At 40.2% G+C, this 20,871-nt stretch overlaps 1 protein-coding gene across 1 annotated transcript; it reads left to right on the top strand.

Moving 5' to 3' along the window:
- The first annotated feature begins 3,515 nt into the window (after positions 1–3,515).
- LOC131942690 (calaxin) lies at positions 3,516–20,567 on the top strand. The gene is made up of 7 exons (XM_059302594.1): positions 3,516–3,606; positions 6,307–6,423; positions 6,915–7,067; positions 12,733–12,899; positions 16,422–16,543; positions 17,443–17,520; positions 18,617–20,567. Exons 2-7 carry the CDS (start codon positions 6,357–6,359, stop codon positions 18,753–18,755), a joined length of 726 nt encoding a protein of 241 aa, XP_059158577.1. The 5' UTR covers positions 3,516–3,606; positions 6,307–6,356; the 3' UTR covers positions 18,756–20,567.
- Positions 20,568–20,871: the final 304 nt, after the last annotated feature.

Genomic DNA, 20,871 nt, shown 5'->3' with positions numbered 1-20,871 from the left:
TTAAAACGTGCCAAGCCCCTTCTTGTTATGAGCATTACATTGGCAGTTAATTAAGATCTAATGCCTAGTTAGTAGCAAGTTGACTTTGAGGCTATAGTTTGTTCAGTTGGTGCATGATTGTTTGATTTTTGCATGATTGTTGATTAGTGCATGATTGTTTGATTATTGCATGTTTGTTTGATTATTGCATGCCTGTTTGATTTTTGCATGAGTGTTTGATGAACTAGTCATTTAACAGCATATGGTAGTTTATTAAAACACTGTTAAGTCTTAGATTAACCTGCTATTTTAACACGTTCGCCATTTGGCTCCAGTTATTTTATTAACTGTACTAGTATAGATGTGTTTACAATTGCTTTGCTGTAAATGGTACTGATATATTTAAAATACGCATTATTATATTATATGCCCCCGTCCGAGGTTCTAGAGTTTAATTGCCTGTCCTGTCCACTTAATTACCTGTCCTGTCCACTTAATTACCCCCTGTCCATGTAATTACCTGCCCTTTTACACTTACCTGCCCCTGCCCTGTTATTTTGCTGCCCTAGTCATCTTAATTACCTGTCCCAGTCCAAATAATTAACTGCCCCTGTCCAACTAATTATTTGACCCTTTCATAATTGCCTCTGACCACTCAATTATCTGCCCCTGACCACTTAATTATCTACCCCTATCCATTTAATTATCTGCCCCTGTCCACTTAATTACCTGCCCCTGTCCACTTAATTATCTGCCCCTGTCCACTTCATTACCTGTCCCAGTCAACTTAATTACCTGCCCCTGTCCACTAAATTACCTGCCCCTGTCCACTTAATTACCTGCCCATGTCCACTGAATTACCTACCCTGTCCACTTAATTACCTGCTCCTGTCCACTTAATTACCTGCCCCTGTCCCCTAAATTACCTGCCCCTGTCCACTGAATTATCTGCCCCTGTCCACTAAATTACCCACCCCTGACCACTGAATTACCTGCCCCTGTCTGTCTGCAGGCGGTAGATTCCCTAGCAACAGCCCTAGCGACGGTGGCCAGCAGGTTCAACATGACCCCCACTGAGCTGCAACTCATCCTGGCATCGCGCTCTCAGAGCAACACATCAACACACACAACAGCTGATCACGTGACTCCCGTAGAGACAACACCCACAACACCTTTGGAAACTCCAGAACCACCAGAAACACCGGAACCGATTGATGGATTGTTTCCCTTTTTCTTCGATGCCAAGCCAATCAGCAACACTCCATACAACTCTAACCCTAATTCTTATCACAATTCTAATCACAATTCTAATCACAATTCTAATTTCAATTCTAAATTCTTAAATTTCCTGGGTTATTCAGTCTGAAATAAAACTGTAGTTTTGTTTATTTGTTAAGTTTTTTTCTCTCTCTCTCTCTCTCTCTCTCTCTCTCTCTCTCTCTCTCTCTCACACAAATTTTGTGGATGTTTGTGTAATGTCTACATCAAATTTTGTGACTATTTGCTTTATTTTTTGATTACTTCTATTTTAATGGATTTTTGGGTATTTCTATGTTTACATCTAATGTTGTGGATGTAGGCCTATGTGTAGTACTTGATTGTGTAGTATTGCTTTACTTCAAATATTTAAAACACAAGTTGTTGTAATTGTAAAACACAGGTGTCAACTTTGTACCATAAACAATGATAAATGTAGCACTAATGCTTCATTATAACCTTGTTTTTGTTATTTTTTCCTTTTTTATTACTTTTAGGAAAATAAGTCTTGTCAAACATAGTCAAAACATTGCAATGTGGTTAAATGTATTTAATGCTTTATAATAATAATACTTTATATAAAAAGCAACTATTGACAGTGAACTGTTTCATTTTTAGGGACAATGAATTTGAGCTGCATTTTGGCTAGGGTGATTTACAGTGTGATAAGTCCTTTCATTTTCTTTTGTAGTCAAATAATTAATTTAGGAAAAAGTGTCCAAAATGTTAAATTTATCTTTTTTGTTTGAAGGAATTGACCGAAGCACAGGCCGAGTACAACGAAATGAGGGAAGGTCTTATGGTGTAGCTGGACACGCTGACCTGTGGACATGACATCATGATGTCAAAGGATGATGTTAACATCTTTGTGTTGTGCTCACACATGCATTAAGACCGAACCAATGAATAAATACAAGTCCATAACCAGCACAGCACTACACACACCTACACACCCACACATCTACACACCTACACACCTACACACCTACACACATACACACCTACACACCTACACACCTACACACCTACACATCTACACACCTACACATCTACACACCTACACACCCACACACCTACACACCTACACATCTACACACCTACACACCTACACACCTACACATCTACACACCTACACACCTACACACCTACACACCTACACACCTACACACCTACACACCTACACACCTACACATCTACACACCTACACATCTACACACCTACACACCCACACACCTACACACCCACACACCTACACACCCACACACCTACACACCCACACACCTACACACCTACACATCTACACACCTACACACCTACACACCCACACACCTACACACCTACACACCTACACACCTACACATCTACACATCTACACACCTACACACCCACACACCTACACACCCACACACCTACACACCAGCCAATGATCTAATCCATACATCTGCGTGGTGCCTGCTGTCGTGAATCTAGAGCGCGTCTGTGATTGGTCAGTTTTATTGAATAGATGTTGTAAGAAATAAAGGCGTTAATGCATGAACATTTCTTGCTTCTATTTCTATTGGCTGTTTTAGTATGTCTATGTATCTTGATATATATTTTTTTTTGTGGGGGTCTTATGTGTTATGATATGTGTCTCATGTGTGCTGATATGTGTCTTATGTGTTATGCTATGTGTCTTATGTTTGATGATATTGATATTGTATTGTCTGTGTGGTTGTCCTGGTATTATATGTATTGTTTGTGTGGTTGTCCTGGTATTATATGCATTGTTGGTGGGGGAGGGGGGTACATATGTCCCCGGGCGCCGACCTTAGGGGGCGCCAAAATGTGTTGGAAAAACAAATTGAAAATTTGAGGGGAGGGGGTGCAAATTGAAAGTTTGAGGGGGTGCAAATTGAAAGTTTGAGGGGGGGGGGGGTGCAAATAGAAAATTGAAAGGTTGTTCCCGAGGGGGGTGCCAAATCGAAAGTTTGTCCCCGGGCACTGGGAAGTGTCGCTACGCCTCTAAATATAGAAGGTTATAGCTGAGGCCCTATGATCCACAAGGTGTAAAGAGTAATAGATCTAAGGCAAGTTATAACAGTGTGTCGTTATATTATTTATATTTTTAGTAGTTGTATAACATTGACATTGTGTCTCTGTATTTTTTTACAAAGGTTATGAGCACAAAAATAATAGGCTTAATGAAATCATTGAATACGCCGATATCACAATCTGTAAACGGAAATTCCCTATTCGTTCTTTACGCGTTAAACAGAAGCGCACACAACAGCACCGCAAACTGCACTATCACCCCCAGTAGATTGGGACAAGGAGTGTTTAGTTAGTATGAAGTATTAATCACTCATTTCACTCTCCAAACATTTCAAGGTAAAACTAGTTGAATGGTAGGACTTAGATTATCTTCAAACTCTAGGTACTGTTTTATTGAAAATATCAATATATTAAGACGACGGATTATCTGTAGAGGTAGATGATCTCTAGATTATATGGCCGCTAACTCTCAACTCCTGGTGCAGCCTAAATTTAATGGCAGCAAATTTGTTGAAATCCCAAGATGAAGTTGGAATATTTTTAAAAGCTTATGTTGAAACTGTATAAATATAAAATAACGATAGGCATAAGTGTATGTGTTGTGCCAGTTTTACTTAAATACAAAAGTGATGTAGATCAAGGCAATTATTTTTTTTTTGTCATCGCTATCTGCTGTGAAAAAAGAATCCATTAAATTATTTAAATTAATGGAAATTACCGAAAATACGTACCAGAGTTTTTTTTTTTAATTTAACAATTGTTGCAAATATGCTACGGTAAATTACAAATTATACAATACCCAAAACATGCTGAATCTTTCTTTTTAAAGACGAAATGGACGAAACAGTTTTTTTAGGTTAAGACAACACTAGGTTTCACAGCATAATGTCAGATGACATCAAGGGCATGAGGGCCATACAACTCAGCTGACATTTCATATGACATCCAGATGTCACAGACTTACAGGGCCTCATGAGGGCCATACAACTCAGCTGACATTTCATATGACATCCAGATGTCACAGACTTACAGGGCCTCATGAGGGCCATACAACTCAGCTGACATTTCATATGACATCCAGATGTCACAGACTTACAGGGCCTCATGAGGGCCATACAACTCAGCTGACATTTCATATGACATCCAGATGTCACAGACTTACAGGGCCTCATGAGGGCCATACAACTCAGCTGACATTTCATATGACATCCAGATGTCACAGACTTACAGGGCCTCGTGAGGGCCATACAACTCAGCTAACATTTCATATGACATCCAGATGTCACAGACTTACAGGGCCTCATGAGGGCCATACAACTCAGCTAACATTTCATATGACATCCAGATGTCACAGACTTACAGGGCCTCATGAGGGCCATACAACTCAGCTAACATTTCATATGACATCCAGATGTCACAGACTTACAGGGCCTCATGAGGGCCATACAACTCAGCTAACATTTCATATGACATCCAGATGTCACAGACTTACAGGGCCTCATGAGGGCCATACAACTCAGCTAACATTTCATATGACATCCAGATGTCACAGACTTACAGGGCCTCATGAGGGCCATACAACTCAGCTAACATTTCATATGACATCCAGATGTCACAGACTTACAGGGCCTCATGAGGGCCATACAACTCAGCTGACATTTCATATGACATCCAGATGTCACAGACTTACAGGGCCTCATGAGGGCCATACAACAAACAGCGGGAGATTTACTTTGTTTTTACTTTGATCTTTGATGTAGCTTTAAAACATCATATGACCGATTCACTGGAGTGCGCTCAATATTTGGATAAGAAATAACTTGAAGAAACATTATCACCAGACTTTTGCGTCAATTACTTTCTTCTCATCGATTTTTGCTCCACAGTTTATATCAGACAGATATCTGACAAACTAGACTCATCTAATTATCTCTATCTGCAGACAATATCTAACAAACTAGACTCATCTAATTATCTGCAGACAGATATCTGACAAACTAGACTCATCTATAATTATCTCTATCTGCAGACAATATCTAACAAACTAGACTCATCTAATTATCTGCAGACAGATATCTGACAAACTAGACTCATCTAAGTATCTCTATCTGCAGACAATATCTGACAAACTAGACTCATCTAATTATCTCTATCTGCAGACAATATCTGACAAACTAGATTCATCTAATTATCTGCAGACGATATCTGACAAACTAGATTCATCTAATTATCTGCAGACAATATCTGACAAACTAGACTCATCTAATTATCTGCAGACGATATCTGACAAACTTGACTCATCTAATTATCTGCAGACAGATATCTGACCAACTAGACTTGTCTAATTATCTCTATCTGCAGACAATAGCTGACAAACTAGACTCATCTAAGTATCTCTATCTGCAGACAATATCTGACAAACTAGACTCATCTAATTATCTGCAGACGATATCTGACAAACTAGACTCATCTAATTATCTGCAGACAATATCTGACAAACTAGATTCATCTAATTATCTGCAGACAGATAGGCCCTATCTGACAAACTTGACTCATCTAATTATCTGCAGACAGATATCTGACCAACTAGACTCGTCTAATTATCTCTATCTGCAGACAATAGCTGACAAACTAGACTCATCTAATTATCTGCAGACAGATATCTGACAAACTAGACTCATCTAACTATCTCTATCTGCAGACGATATCTGACAAACTAGACTCATCTAATTATCTGCAGACAGATATCTGACAAAATTGACTCGTCTAATTATCTGCAGACAGATATCTGATCAACTAGACTCGTCTAATTATCTCTATCTGCAGACGATATCTGACAAACTAGATTCATCTAATTATCTGCAGACAATATCTGACAAACTAGATTCATCTATTTATCTGCAGACAGATAGGCCCTATCTGACAAACTAGACCCATCTAATTATCTGCAGACGATATCTGACAAACTAGACTCATCTACTTATCTGCAGACAGATATTTGACCAACTAGACTCATCTAATAATCTTTATCTGCAGACAGAAGACCCGTCTGACGAACTAGAATCATCAACAGAGAACAAACAACAATGTCTCGCTACTACAAAATCATTAGGAAATCATTAACACGTACAGAAGGCTTTATTAAGACTTACGGTAGGTCTAGATAGAACATTCATTAACAATTACGGTAGGTCTAGATAGAACATTCATTAACAATTACGGTAGGTCTAGATAGAACATTCATTAACAATTACCATAGGTCTAGATAGAACATTCATTAACAATTACGGTAGGTCTAGATAGAACATTCATTAACAATTACGGTAGGTCTAGATAGAACATTCATTAACAATTACGGTAGGTCTAGATAGAACATTCATTAACAATTACGGTAGGTCTAGATGGAACCAAACTTAACAAAAAGGCTTTATTAACAATTACTTCAGTTTTAGCCGTAAGAAACAAAGATTGGGCAGACTTTAATAGCAAATTGTTTTATCTTTTTTTTTAATGATAGTGATTTATGAAGGCTTCATGTTGAATGTGTGACGGTGGCGGGTTGTAAGGTGTTGTGTGTGATAGAGCTGTTAAGTCTTGTGTAGATCAATCTCTGATGACAATACACAAATCTCTGTTGGGTCTAGGATTATCTCAACAACTCACAGAAAACGTCCTACAGTACAGCAAATGTTTGGTACGACCTAACACAAAAGACATCGACGATTTAATCTTCATAGCGGAGATGTCACGACACTTTAAGTTGTACAACAACTTCATGCTCAACTTGATGTACAACTGTAAGTACAACTTCAGTGGTGTCTAGAGGTTTTAATGGGGAGTACAGCTTCAGTGGTGTCTAGAGGTTTTAATGGAGATTACAGCTTTAGTGGTGTCTAGAGGTTTTAATGGGGAGTACAGCTTCAGTGGTGTCTAGAGGTTTTAATGGAGAGTACAGGTTCAGTTTTGTCTAGAGATTTTAATGGAGAGTACAGGTTCAGTTTTGTCTAGAGATTTTAATGGAGAGTACAGGTTCAGTTTTGTCTAGAGATTTTAATGGAGAGTACAGGTTCAGTTTTGTCTAGAGATTTTAATGGGGAGTACAGGTTCAGTTTTGTCTAGAGATTTTAATGGGGAGTACAGGTTCAGTTTTGTCTAGAGATTTTAATGGGGAGTACAGGTTCAGTTTTGTCTAGAGATTTTAATGGAGAGTACAGGTTCAGTTTTGTCTAGAGATTTTAATGGGGAGTACAGGTTCAGTGGTGTCTAGAGGTTTTAATGGAGAGTACAGGTTCAGTGGTGTCTAGAGGTTTTAATGGGGAGTACAACTTTAGTGGTGTCTAGAGGTTTTAATGGAGAGTACAGGTTCAGTGGTGTCTAGATGTTTTAATGGAGATTACAGGTTTAGTGGTGTCTAGAGGTTTTAATGAGGAGTACAGCTTTAGTGGTGTCTAGAGGTTTTAATGGGGAGTACAACTTTAGTGGTGTCTAGAGGTTTTAATGGAAAGGACCGGTTGGGTGGTGTCTAGAGGTTTCAATAGGGCTGTCTCATAGCGGTATTTGGTGGGCAGTACCTTTCATGTACCCCCTGACTATTCCAGCACTAAAACACCCTTTCATGTACCCCCTATTCCAGCACTAAAACACCCCTTTCATGTACCCCCTATTCCAGCACTAAAACACCCCTTTCATGTACCCCCTATTCCAGCACTAAAACACCCCTTCATGCAACCCCTATTCCAGCACTAAAACACCCCTTTCATGTACCCCCTATTCCAGCACTAAAACACCCCTTCATGTACCCCCTGACTATTCCAGCACTAAAACACCCCTTCATGCACTCCCTATTCCAGCACTAAAACACCCCTTCATGTACCCCCTGACTATTCCAGCACTAAAACACCCCTTCATGTACCCCCTGACTATTCCAGCACTAAAACACCCCTTCATGTACCCCCTGACTATTCCAGCACTAAAACACCCCTTCATGTACCCCCTGACTATTCCAGCACTAAAACACCCCTTCTTGTAACCCCTATTCCAGCACTAAAACACCCCTTCATGTACCCCCTCTCTATTCCAGCACTAAAACACCCCTTCATGTACCCCCTATTCCAGCACTAAAACACCCCTTCATGTACTCCCTAACTATTCCAGCACTAAAACACCCCTTCATGCACCCCCTATTCCAGCACTAAAACACCCCTTCATGTACCCCCTCTCTATTCCAGCACTAAAACACCCCTTCATGTACCCCCTATTCCAGCACTAAAACACCCCTTTATGTACCCCCTATTCCAGCACTAAAACACCCCTTTATGTACCCCCTCTCTATTCCAGCACTAAAACACCCCTTCATGTACCCCCTATTCCAGCACTAAAACACCCCTTCATGTACCCCCTATTCCAGCACTAAAACACCCCTTTATGTACCCCCTCTCTATTCCAGCACTAAAACACCCCTTCATGTACCCCCTGACTATTCCAGCACTAAAACACCCCTTCATGCACCCCCTATTCCAGCACTAAAACAACCCTTCTTGTACCCCCTGACTATTCCAGCACTAAAACACCCCTTCATGCACCCCTGACTATTCCAGCACTAAAACACCCCTTCATGTACCCCCTGACTATTTCAGCACTAAAACACCCCTTCATGCACCCCTGACTATTCCAGCACTAAAACACCCCTTCATGTACCCCCTGACTATTCCAGCACTAAAACACCCCTTCATGCACCCCCTATTCCAGCACTAAAACACCCCTTTATGTACCCCCTATTCCAGCACTAAAACACCCCTTTATGTACCCCCTGACTATTCCAGCACTAAAACACCCCTTCATGTACCCCCTGACTATTCCAGCACTAAAACACCCCTTCATGTACCCCCTGACTATTCCAGCACTAAAACACCCCTTCATGTATCCCCTATTCCAGCACTAAAACACCCCTTCATGTACCGCCTCACTATTCCAGCACTAAAACACCCCTTCATGCACCCCCTATTCCAGCACTAAAACACCCCTTCTTGTACCCCCTATTCCAGCACTAAAACACCCCTTCATGTACCCCCTGACTATTCCAGCACTAAAACACCCCTTCATGCACCCCCTATTCCAGCACTAAAACAACCCTTCTTGTACCCCCTGACTATTCCAGCACTAAAACACCCCTTCATGCACCCCCTATTCTAGCACTAAAACACCCCTTCATGTACCCCCTGACTATTTCAGCACTAAAACACCCCTTCATGCACCCCTGACTATTCCAGCACTAAAACAACCCTTCTTGTACCCCCTGACTATTCCAGCACTAAAACACCCCTTCATGCACCCCCTATTCCAGCACTAAAACACCCCTTTATGTACCCCCTATTCCAGCACTAAAACACCCCTTTATGTACCCCCTGACTATTCCAGCACTAAAACACCCCTTCATGTACCCCCTGACTATTCCAGCACTAAAACACCCCTTCATGTACCCCCTGACTATTCCAGCACTAAAACACCCCTTCATGTATCCCCTATTCCAGCACTAAAACACCCCTTCATGTACCGCCTCACTATTCCAGCACTAAAACACCCCTTCATGCACCCCCTATTCCAGCACTAAAACACCCCTTCTTGTACCCCCTATTCCAGCACTAAAACACCCCTTCATGTACCCCCTGACTATTCCAGCACTAAAACACCCCTTCATGCACCCCCTATTCCAGCACTAAAACAACCCTTCTTGTACCCCCTGACTATTCCAGCACTAAAACACCCCTTCATGCACCCCCTATTCTAGCACTAAAACACCCCTTCATGTACCCCCTGACTATTCCAGCACTAAAACACCCCTTCATGCACCCCCTATTCCAGCACTAAAACACCCCTTTATGTACCCCCTCTCTATTCCAGCACTAAAACACCCCTTCATGCACCCCCTATTCCAGCACTAAAACACCCCTTCATGTACCCCCTGACTATTCCAGCACTAAAACACCCCTTCATGTACCCCCTATTCCAGCACTAAAACACCCCTTCATGCACCCCCTATTCCAGCACTAAAACACCCCTTCATGCACCCCCTATTCCAGCACTAAAACAACCCTTCTTGTACCCCCTGACTATTCCAGCACTAAAACACCCCTTCATGCACCCCCTATTCCAGCACTAAAACACCCCTTCATGTACCCCCTGACTATTCCAGCACTAAAACACCCCTTCATGCACCCCCTATTCCAGCACTAAAACACCCCTTTATGTACCCCCTATTCCAGCACTAAAACACCCCTTTATGTACCCCCTGACTATTCCAGCACTAAAACACCCCTTCATGTACCCCCTGACTATTCCAGCACTAAAACACCCCTTCATGCACCCCCTATTCCAGCACTAAAACACCCCTTCATGTATCCCCTATTCCAGCACTAAAACACCCCTTCATGTACCGCCTCACTATTCCAGCACTAAAACACCCCTTCATGCACCCCCTATTCCAGCACTAAAACACCCCTTCTTGTACCCCTATTCCAGCACTAAAACACCCCTTCATGTACCCCCTGACTATTCCAGCACTAAAACACCCCTTCATGCACCCCCTATTCCAGCACTAAAACAACCCTTCTTGTACCCCCTGACTATTCCAGCACTAAAACACCCCTTCATGCACCCCCTATTCCAGCACTAAAACACCCCTTCATGTACCCCCTGACTATTCCAGCACTAAAACACCCCTTCATGCACCCCCTATTCCAGCACTAAAACACCCCTTTATGTACCCCCTCTATATTCCAGCACTAAAACACCCCTTCATGCACCCCCTATTCCAGCACTAAAACACCCCTTCATGTACCCCCTGACTATTCCAGCACTAAAACACCCCTTCATGCACCCCCTATTCCAGCACTAAAACACCCCTTCATGCACCCCCTATTCCAGCACTAAAACACCCCTTCTTGTACCCCCTGACTATTCCAACACTAAAACACCCCTTCATGTACCCCCTGACTATTCCAGCACTAAAACACCCCTTCATGTACCCCCTGACTATTCCAGCACTAAAACACCCCTTCATTAACCCCCTATTCCAGCACTAAAACACCCCTTCATGTACCCCCTGACTATTCCAGCACTAAAACACCCCTTCATGTACCCCCTGACTATTCCAGCACTAAAACACCCCTTCATGTACCCCCTGACTATTCCAGCACCAAAATACCCCTTCATGCACCCCCTATTCCAGCACTAAAACACCCCTTTATGTACCCCCTGACTATTCCAGCACTAAAACACCCCTTCATGTACCCCCTATTCCAGCACTAAAACACCCCTTCATGTACCCCCTGACTATTCCAGCACTAAAATACCCCTTCATGCACCCCCTATTCCAGCACTAAAACACCCCTTTATGTACCCCCTGACTATTCCAGCACTAAAACACCCCTTCATGTACCCCCTGACTATTCCAGCACTAAAACACCCCTTTATGTACCCCCTGACTATTCCAGCACTAAAACACCCCTTCATGTACCCCCTGACTATTCCAGCACTAAAACACCCCTTCATGCACCCCCTATTCCAGCACTAAAACACCCCTTTATGTACCCCCTGACTATTCCAGCACTAAAACACCCCTTCATGTACCCCCTATTCCAGCACTAAAACACCCCTTCATGTACCCCCTATTCCAGCACTAAAACACCCCTTCATGTACCCCCTATTCCAGCACTAAAACACCCCTTCATGTACCCCCTGACTATTCCAGCACTAAAACACCCCTTCATGTACCCCCTGACTATTCCAGCACTAAAATACCCGTTCATGCACCCCCTATTCCAGCACTAAAACACCCCTTTATGTACCCCCTGACTATTCCAGCACTAAAACACCCCTTCATGTACCCCCTGACTATGCCAGCACTAAAATACCCCTTCATGTACCCCCTGACTATTCCAGCACTAAAACACCCCTTCTTGTACCCCCTATTCCAGCACTAAAACACCCCTTCATGTACCCCCTGACTATTCCAGCACTAAAACACCCCTTCATGTACCCCCTGACTATTCCAGCACTAAAATACCCCTTCATGCACCCCCTATTCCAGCACTAAAACACCCCTTCATGTACCCCCTATTCCAGCACTAAAACACCCCTTCATGTACCCCCTGACTATTCCAGCACTAAAACACCCCTTCATGTACCCCCTGACTATTCCAGCACTAAAATACCCCTTCATGCACCCCCTATTCCAGCACTAAAACACCCCTTCATTTACCCCCTCTCTATTCCAGCACTAAAACACCCCTTCATTTACCCCCTCTCTATTCCAGCACTAAAACACCCCTTCATGTACTCCCTAACTATTCCAGCACTAAAACACCCCTTCATGTACCCCCTATTCCAGCACTAAAACACCCCTTCATGTACCCCCTATTCCAACACTAAAACACCCCTTCATGTACTCCCTAACTATTCCAGCACTAAAACACCCCAAGTCACCATACATGACAGTCGATGAGTACGCCAGATGTATCTTCACCTTTCTCTCCGACAACATCGACCACAAGATTGACCTGGTTTTTGATGTGTATGACGTCAACCGTGACGGCTATATCAGTATCACGGAAATGTTTATGTTGTTAAAGGTAGCATCAGTACAGGTTAAAGGTAGCATCAGTACAATTTAGAGGTAGCATCAGTATATGTTAGAGGTCGCACCAGTGCAGGTTAAAGGTAGCATCAGTACCGGTTAAAGATAGCATCAGTACAGGTTAAAGGTAGCATCAGTACAATTTAAAGGTAGCATCAGTACAGGCTAAAGATAGCATCAGTACAGGTTAAAGGTAGCATTAGTACAGGTTAAAGGTAGCATCAGTACAGGTTTAAGGTAGCATCAGTACAGGTTAAAGGTAGCATCAGTACAGGCTAAAGATAGCATCAGTACAGGTTAAAGGTAGCATTAGTACAGGTTAAAGGTAGCATCAGTACAGGTTTAAGGTGTCCGGTCAAAAACCCCCTGGACAAAAACCCCCTGGACATAAACCCCCCGACATAAACCCCCTGGACAAAAACCCCCCGCGACATAAACCCCCTGGACAAAAACCCCCCGCGACATAAACCCCCTGGACAAATACCCCCCGCGATATAAACCCCCCGGATAATAACCCCCGGACTGAGGTTTATATAAAGAAAAAATAACGATGATGTGAACCAAGAAATTAAAAAAAAATTACATTAAATTAATTTAATTTTTTACGACTAACAAAATAGTTTCTACCTAAAAAAATGCTTTTCGAAATCAAGGAGTGACCTTAGTTGTATTTGATCAAAGAACGGGCACCGACAACACCTTAGATATAGGTCATCCACATGTGGGAGCCGTGCGGATCAAAGCAACACATTCTTAACAATTCGAAAGATGTGAGGGGTTCACCGGCGGAAGCTTGGTTCATATCCACCTTGGCATACAGAACCATGGTATAAATATAAAATCAAATTTATTTCTCGACAAATCGTATATTTTCTGGAATGGAGTTTGTTCAATCCAATAAAGGAAATTTAAAGGTGATTTTTGAAGGCTATGTTAATGTCAAGCAAAAAGATCTGGCGAACGGCGTTGTGTCATTTGAGTGTTCCAAAAGACGCAACAAGGCAGAATGCAAAGCAAAAATAAAGATTCATGGTGAACAGCTTGTTGGACGATGTAATGAACATTCGCATGGACCAGATCCATCTCAACTGGAAGTGTGTAAAGTAGTGTAAAGTAGTGCAGCAGATGAAACAACTGGCAGAAGAAATGGAAGCAACACCCCAGCAGATCATCACTCAGTCCATTACTACGATTACTGAAGATGCCAAGGCTAAGCTGCCCTCGATTCCACACATACGGCGTAACATCAGGCGTCAACGTCAAACGCTAAAACACCCACTGTCTGATCCAAGGAATGTTGATGATATAATCATTCCTGAACAATATACAATGACACAAGATGGACAACAATTTCTTCTGTTCGATTCCGGTGCCAAATCAAAAGGTAGGATGTTTTTGTTTGGAACAAAGGACAACCTTAGGTTATTGGAGGTTAATCAGCACTGGTTTATGGATGGTACATTCAAAACAGCTCCTGCATTGTTTTCACAACTGTACACAGTCCATGCATTGGTCAATGGACGCACTGTTCCATGTGTTTATGCCTTGCTTCAAAACAAAACACAGGAAACATACACAGCACTCTTACAGCAGCTAACGGTCTTAAACACAAACCTGCAACCAATTTCTATTATGATTGACTTTGAAATGGCTGTGATAAAAAGTGTTGAAAGGGTATTTCCAGAGTGTGAGGTAAAAGGATGTTTCTTCCATCTTAGCCAAAATATATACAGAAAAATTCAGGACTCTGGCCTTCAACAACTCTACCAAGTTGATAGTGAATTTGCTCTCAAGCTCAGAATGCTACCTGCGTTGGCCTTTGTTCCCATCGAACACATGAGTTATGCCTTTGAAAAATTATTGGAAATTTTCCCCCAAGAAGCAATGCCGATTGCAGACTACTTTGAGGACTACTATATTGGCAGACCACAACGTCGAGGTCGAAGACAACCTATGTTTCCACTTGACATTTGGAACATGCACACACGTGCAGAAGACCATATGCCAAAAACAAACAACTCAGTTGAAGGCTGGCACAGAAGTTTTCAGTCGCATATGGGATGTTGCCACCCAAATATTTGGAAATTTATTGACTTTATTAAAAAGGAACAATCTCTCCAAGAGGTTTATTGTACACAGATTAATTCAGGTCACTGTTTACCAAAACGCTCACAATCTGTCTTTTTAAAGTTATAATAAAAAATAATTTTTTTTTCCTAATGTTTGTTTTGTATTTTTATATTAATTTTGTTTCTCGTCATCTTTGGTTTTTCCTTATATAAACCTCAATTGGGGGGTTTTTGTCCAGGGGGTTTATATCGCGGGGGGTTTTTGTCCAGGGGGTTTATATCGCGGGGGGTTTTTGTCCAGGGGGTTTATGTCGCAGGGGGTTTTTGTCCAGGGGGTTTATGTCGGGGGGTTTATGTCCAGGGGGTTTATGTCCAGGGGGTTTTTGACCGGGAGCCCAGGTTTAAGGTAGCATCAGTACAGGTTAAAGGTAGCATCAGTACAGGTTAAAGGTAGCATCAGTACAGGTTAAAGGTAGCATCAGTACAATTTAAAGATAGCATCAGTATAGGTTAAAGGTAGCATCAGTACAGGTTAAAGGTACATCATTACAGGTTAAAGGTAGCATCAGTACAATTTAAAGGTAGCACTAGTACATGTTAAAGGTAGCGTCAGTACAGGTTAAAGGTACATCATTACAGGTTAAAGGTAGCATCAGTACAGGTTAAAGGTACATCATTACAGGTTAAAGGTAGCATCAGTACAGGTTAAAGGTAGCATCAGTACAGGTTAAAGATAGCATCATTACAGGTTAAAGGTAGCATCAGTACAGGTTTAAGGTAGCATCAGTACAATTTAAAGGTAGCATCGGTACAGGTTAAAGATAGCATCAGTACAGGTTTAAGGTAGCATCAGTACAGGTTAAAGGTAGCATCAGTACAGGTTTAAGGTAGCATCAGTACAGGTTAAAGGTAGCATCAGTACAGGTTTAAGGTAGCATCATTACAGGTTAAAGGTAGCATCAGTACAGGTTTAAGGTAGCATCAGTACAGGTTAAAGGTAGCATCAGTACAGGTTTAAGGTAGCATCAGTACAGGTTAAAGGTAGCATCAGTACAGGTTTAAGGTAGCATCAGTACAGGTTAAAGGTAGCATCAGTACAGGTTAAAGGTACATCATTACAGGTTAAAGGTAGCATCAGTACAGGTTAAAGGTAGCATCAGTACAGGTTTAAGGTAACATCAGTACTTGATCTGTGTAATTGTTCCATGTTTGTTTGTTTGTGTAATTGTTCTATGTTTGTTTGTGTAATTGTTCTATGTTTGTCTGTGTAATTGTTCCATGTTTGTCTAATTGTTCTATGTTTGTCTAATTGTTCCATGTTTCATTGTTTGTCTACTTATTCCATGTTTGTCTAATTGTTCTATGTTTTTCTAATTGTTCCATGTTTGTCTAATTGTTCTATGTTTTTCTAATTGTTCCATGCTTGTCTAATTATTCCATGTTTCTAGCCAGTAGTTGGGAGCCTAGACATGGATGAAAACAGAGACGAATCAACCAAAGAACTCGTGGATGTCGTGGTGAAAATCTACGACATAAAGAACAATCCGATGATTGATTTAGAGGCTTTCAGGTGGGTCCACGCTAGGAAAGATTTTACTCTACCAAATTAGTTATACAAATACATTATTTTTAACTTTTACCTGTGAAGTTTGACAACCAAATACATTTTGTCTTTGGAGATTTTATATGCACGATTAAAGGTCTACAAAACACATTCGATAATCAATGCTTCAGGATGAATCAGCTACAGATAAAAATGGGTTGTTAATCATATGACAAATATAAAGCTAGTCCAGATACATAAAAATAATAGTTTGACGCCTTTACAGATATATAGTAAAGAATAAATTCAGTTTGATCCTATTACAGATATATAGTAAAGAATAAATTCAGTTTGATCCTATTACAGATATATAGTAAAGAATAAATTCAGTTTGATCCTATTACAGATATATAGTAAAGAATAAATTCAATTCGATCCTATTACAGATATATAGTAAAGAATAAATTCAGTTTGATCATATTACAGATATATAGTAAAGAATAAATTCAGTTTGATCCTATTACAGATATATAGTAAAGAATAAATTCAGTTTGATCCTATTACAGATATATAGTAAAGAATAAATTCAATTCGATCCTATTACAGATATATAGTAAAGAATAAATTCAGTTTGATCATATTACAGATATATAGTAAAGAATAAATTCAGTTTGATCCTATTACAGATATATAGTAAAGAATAAATTCAGTTTGATCCTATTACAGATATATAGTAAAGAATAAATTCAATTCGATCCTATTACAGATATATAGTAAAGAATAAATTCAGTTTGATCCTATTACAGATATATAGTAAAGAATAAATTCAGTTTTATCCTATTACACATATATAGTAAAGAATAAATTCGGTTTGATCCTATTACAGATATATAGTAAAGAATAAATTCAGTTTGATCCTATTACAGATATATAGTAAAGAACAAGGAACCTTTGTGCTTGCAGTTGCTCGGCCCTTGTTTACCATGTGATGAAGATATTGAAATGTAAGTACTTGTGGTAGAGGCTTAGCTCAGGGTTGTATTCGTTTAGTTATGTGGTTATGTGGTAGAGGCTTAGCTCAGGGTTGAATCCGTTTAGTTATGTGGTAGAGGCTTAGCTCAGGGTTAAATCCGTTTAGTTATGTGGTAGAGGCTTAGCTCAGGGTTGAATCCGTTTAGTTATGTGGTAGAGGTTTAGCTCAGGGTTGAATCCGTTTAGTTATGTGGTAGAGGCTTAGCTCGGGGTTGAATCCGTTTAGTTATGTGGTAGAGGCTTAGCTCAGGGTTGAATTCGTTTAGTTATGTGGTAGAGGTTTAGCTCAGGGTTGAATCAGTTTAGTTATGTGGTTATGTGGTAGAGGCTTAGCTTAGGGTTGAATCCGTTTAGTTATGTGGTGGAGGTTTAGCTCAGGGTTGAATCCGTTTAGTTATGTGGTTATGTGGTAGAGGCTTAGCTCAGGGTTGAATCCGTTTAGTTATGTGGTAGAGGCTTAGCTCAGGGTTGAATCCTTTTAGTTATGTGGTTATGTGGTAGAGGTTTAGCTCAGGGTTGAATCCGTTTAGTTATGTGGTTATGTGGTAGAGGCTTAGCTCAGGGTTGAATCCGTTTAGTTATGTGGTTATGTGGTAGAGGCTTAGCTAAGGGATGAATCCGTTTAGTTATGTGGTAGAGGCTTAGCTGAGGGATGAATCCGTTTAGTTATGTGGTAGAGGCTTAGCTCAGGGTTGAATCCGTTTAGTAATGTTTTGAACTATTGATATCCGGGTTAGAAGCTTAGCTGAATGGTGTGAGGGAAGTGCCGATGTGTTGGCTAAGCGCTTGTTGATTCTGTTTTGGAAACAAAGGTTGTGTGCTCCACTTGTCTTTTGTGTATACCTGGTAATTGTCTGGTTTTAAAAAGTTGAGAAGTGATAATGTTCTATAAAAAAATAAATTGTGTAGCTGATTATGTTCTATTAAAAAATAAATTGTGTAGCTGACTATGTTCTATTAAAAAATAAATTGTGTAGCTGATTATGTTCTATTAAAAATTAAATTGTGTACGATAATGTTCTATTAAAGATTTAAGAATGTAACTAATTATGTTCTTGTTTCCTCCAGCTTTAGGCAGACGCTAGACTCCAAGTCCATGTACGACATCCGGCATTACTTTAGGAAAGAGCGGCAAGAAGCGTTGGCCGAGATCGAGTTTAGGCCGCCTGAGAAGGCTCTGTACCCCATCCCACTCGAGTTGCCCTAGTCAGCCTCTGTCTCAGCCAGACCTACTGCTTTACATTCAGCTACAGCTTTGCTAGCTACAGCCATACCAATACTTACCGCCTTCAATTCAGCTAACACTTCGATGGCTGCAGCTATTCAAAGACTTACTTACTGCCATACATTAACTCACGATGATAGCTGCAGCCATACACATGGAACTTATACCACTATAACTTCAGCCATTTAGTTTCATTTATAAAGCCTAAACTCTCTAGACTTAAGCTAACTCAGAGTTTCTGATAGTTTCTGATCTATTAGGTCCGTCTGTATTACAAATCTGCTCATACATGTGCTCAGCTATTGTGCTAACGATAGTTTTCTTACAAGGGATAGGCTTTAAGTGTTCAATAGGACTGAGAATAATTGAGGGTAGAAAGTTCATTCACAACTTCAGCGGAGACAATTTGCAACATAACTGACAGAACTTAAGAATGGTTGTAAGAGGAAAAACAGGTCACCAACAGGTTTTCTGTAGAGTTCCTCTATTGGAGTTTAAAAGACGAATATTTCATAGTAAGTTTCATGCTAACAATTGGTTGCAGAAACCCTAGATTATTTAGGTGCAAGTTAAAATGTCTGATTTTAATAGCGAGTGTATTTAATGTTAAGAACAAGTTAAAGGCAGATAGCGCGAGTTCACTAACTTGATAGCAGTTATGTTAGCGGCTCAAAACTACCTAACTTACAAAAACTAGTGACGGTCGATATGGGGTAGGTAGAGGGACGTCTTGCTGGTCTGGTGACAACATACATACAACATACAGACAACATACAGACAACATACAGACAACATACAGACAAACGTAGACAACATATAGACAATACACACACTACATACAGACAATACACATACAAAATACAGACAACATACAGACAAAAATAGACAACATACAAACAATACACACACTACATACAGACAACATACAGACAACATACAGACAACATACAGACAACATACAGACAAACATAGACAACATATAGACAATACACACACTACATACAGACAATACACATACAAAATATAGAATACCTACGGACAACATACGGACAACATACACATAGCCTACAGACAACATTCAGTTCATTGTCCAGCCAATACACATTCAACCTACTGACAACATAGAGCCAACATAGAGACAACATACTGACAATATACAGATAATTCACAGACAGTTCACAAACATACACATTCAACATATAGAAAACATACGGACAACATACAGACAACATAGAGACAACACACACAACATACAGACAACATAGAGACAACACACACAACATACAGACAACATACTGAAAACATACAGACAACACACCCAACATACAGACAACATACAGACAACATAGAGACAACACACACAACATACAGACAACATACTGAAAACATACAGACAACACACACAACATACAGACAACATACAGACAACATAGAGACAACACACACAAAATACAGACAACATACTGAAAACATACAGACAACACACACAACATACAGACAACATAGAGACAACACACACAACATAGAGACAACACACACAACATACAGACAACATACAGACATAACAATGAAGGCACCGGTAAAAGTTTATCTATTGTATTGTAAGGCGTTTTTCTTGGGCGTGTTTTATCTAGAACATTCGATTAGTCGACAACACCAACACCAACACATATTACAACACACTCACAGAACAATAGCAAAAAACAAGCAACACATTTACTTAACATGCAACATCAATCAAAATTAGCCAATAACAAATCAAATTAAGCACATGAATCAAATAAACTATTTCATAATAATTATCTCTGTTTTTTTTTTAAATATGACGTCGTCCCACTACTGTCTTCTTAAGTATACACACATAAACGCATACATACAAACATATTTACAAATAGGTTGACATATAAGGTGAGGCAAAATAAAGGATATGTATATATATATATATATATATATATACATTATATAAAGGCCTATATATATATATATATATATATATATATATATATATATATATATATATATATATATATATATATATATACATGTTTATATAAATAAAGTATATATATATATATATATATACATGTTTATATAAATA

The sequence above is a fragment of the Physella acuta genome, unplaced genomic scaffold, assembly GCF_028476545.2.
Source record: "Physella acuta isolate Inbredline_101_S28 unplaced genomic scaffold, ASM2847654v3 ptg000419l, whole genome shotgun sequence".
Lineage (NCBI taxonomy): Eukaryota > Metazoa > Mollusca > Gastropoda > Physidae > Physella > Physella acuta.
The sequence above is the reverse complement of the archived record's forward strand: the minus strand, read 5'-3'. Positions and strand labels throughout refer to the sequence as shown.

What these genes read in the sequence shown, in the direction of transcription:
- LOC131942690 (XM_059302594.1), top strand. Translation starts at nt 6,357, where the DNA reads ATGTCTCGCTACTACAAAATCATTAGGAAATCATTAACACGTACAGAA. An exon ending in AAATGTTTATGTTGTTAAAG is followed by an intron (nt 12,900 to 16,421) that starts GTAGCATCAGTA and finishes CCATGTTTCTAG; the next exon opens with CCAGTAGTTGGGAGCCTAGA. An exon ending in TGTGATGAAGATATTGAAAT is followed by an intron (nt 17,521 to 18,616) that starts GTAAGTACTTGT and finishes TGTTTCCTCCAG; the next exon opens with CTTTAGGCAGACGCTAGACT.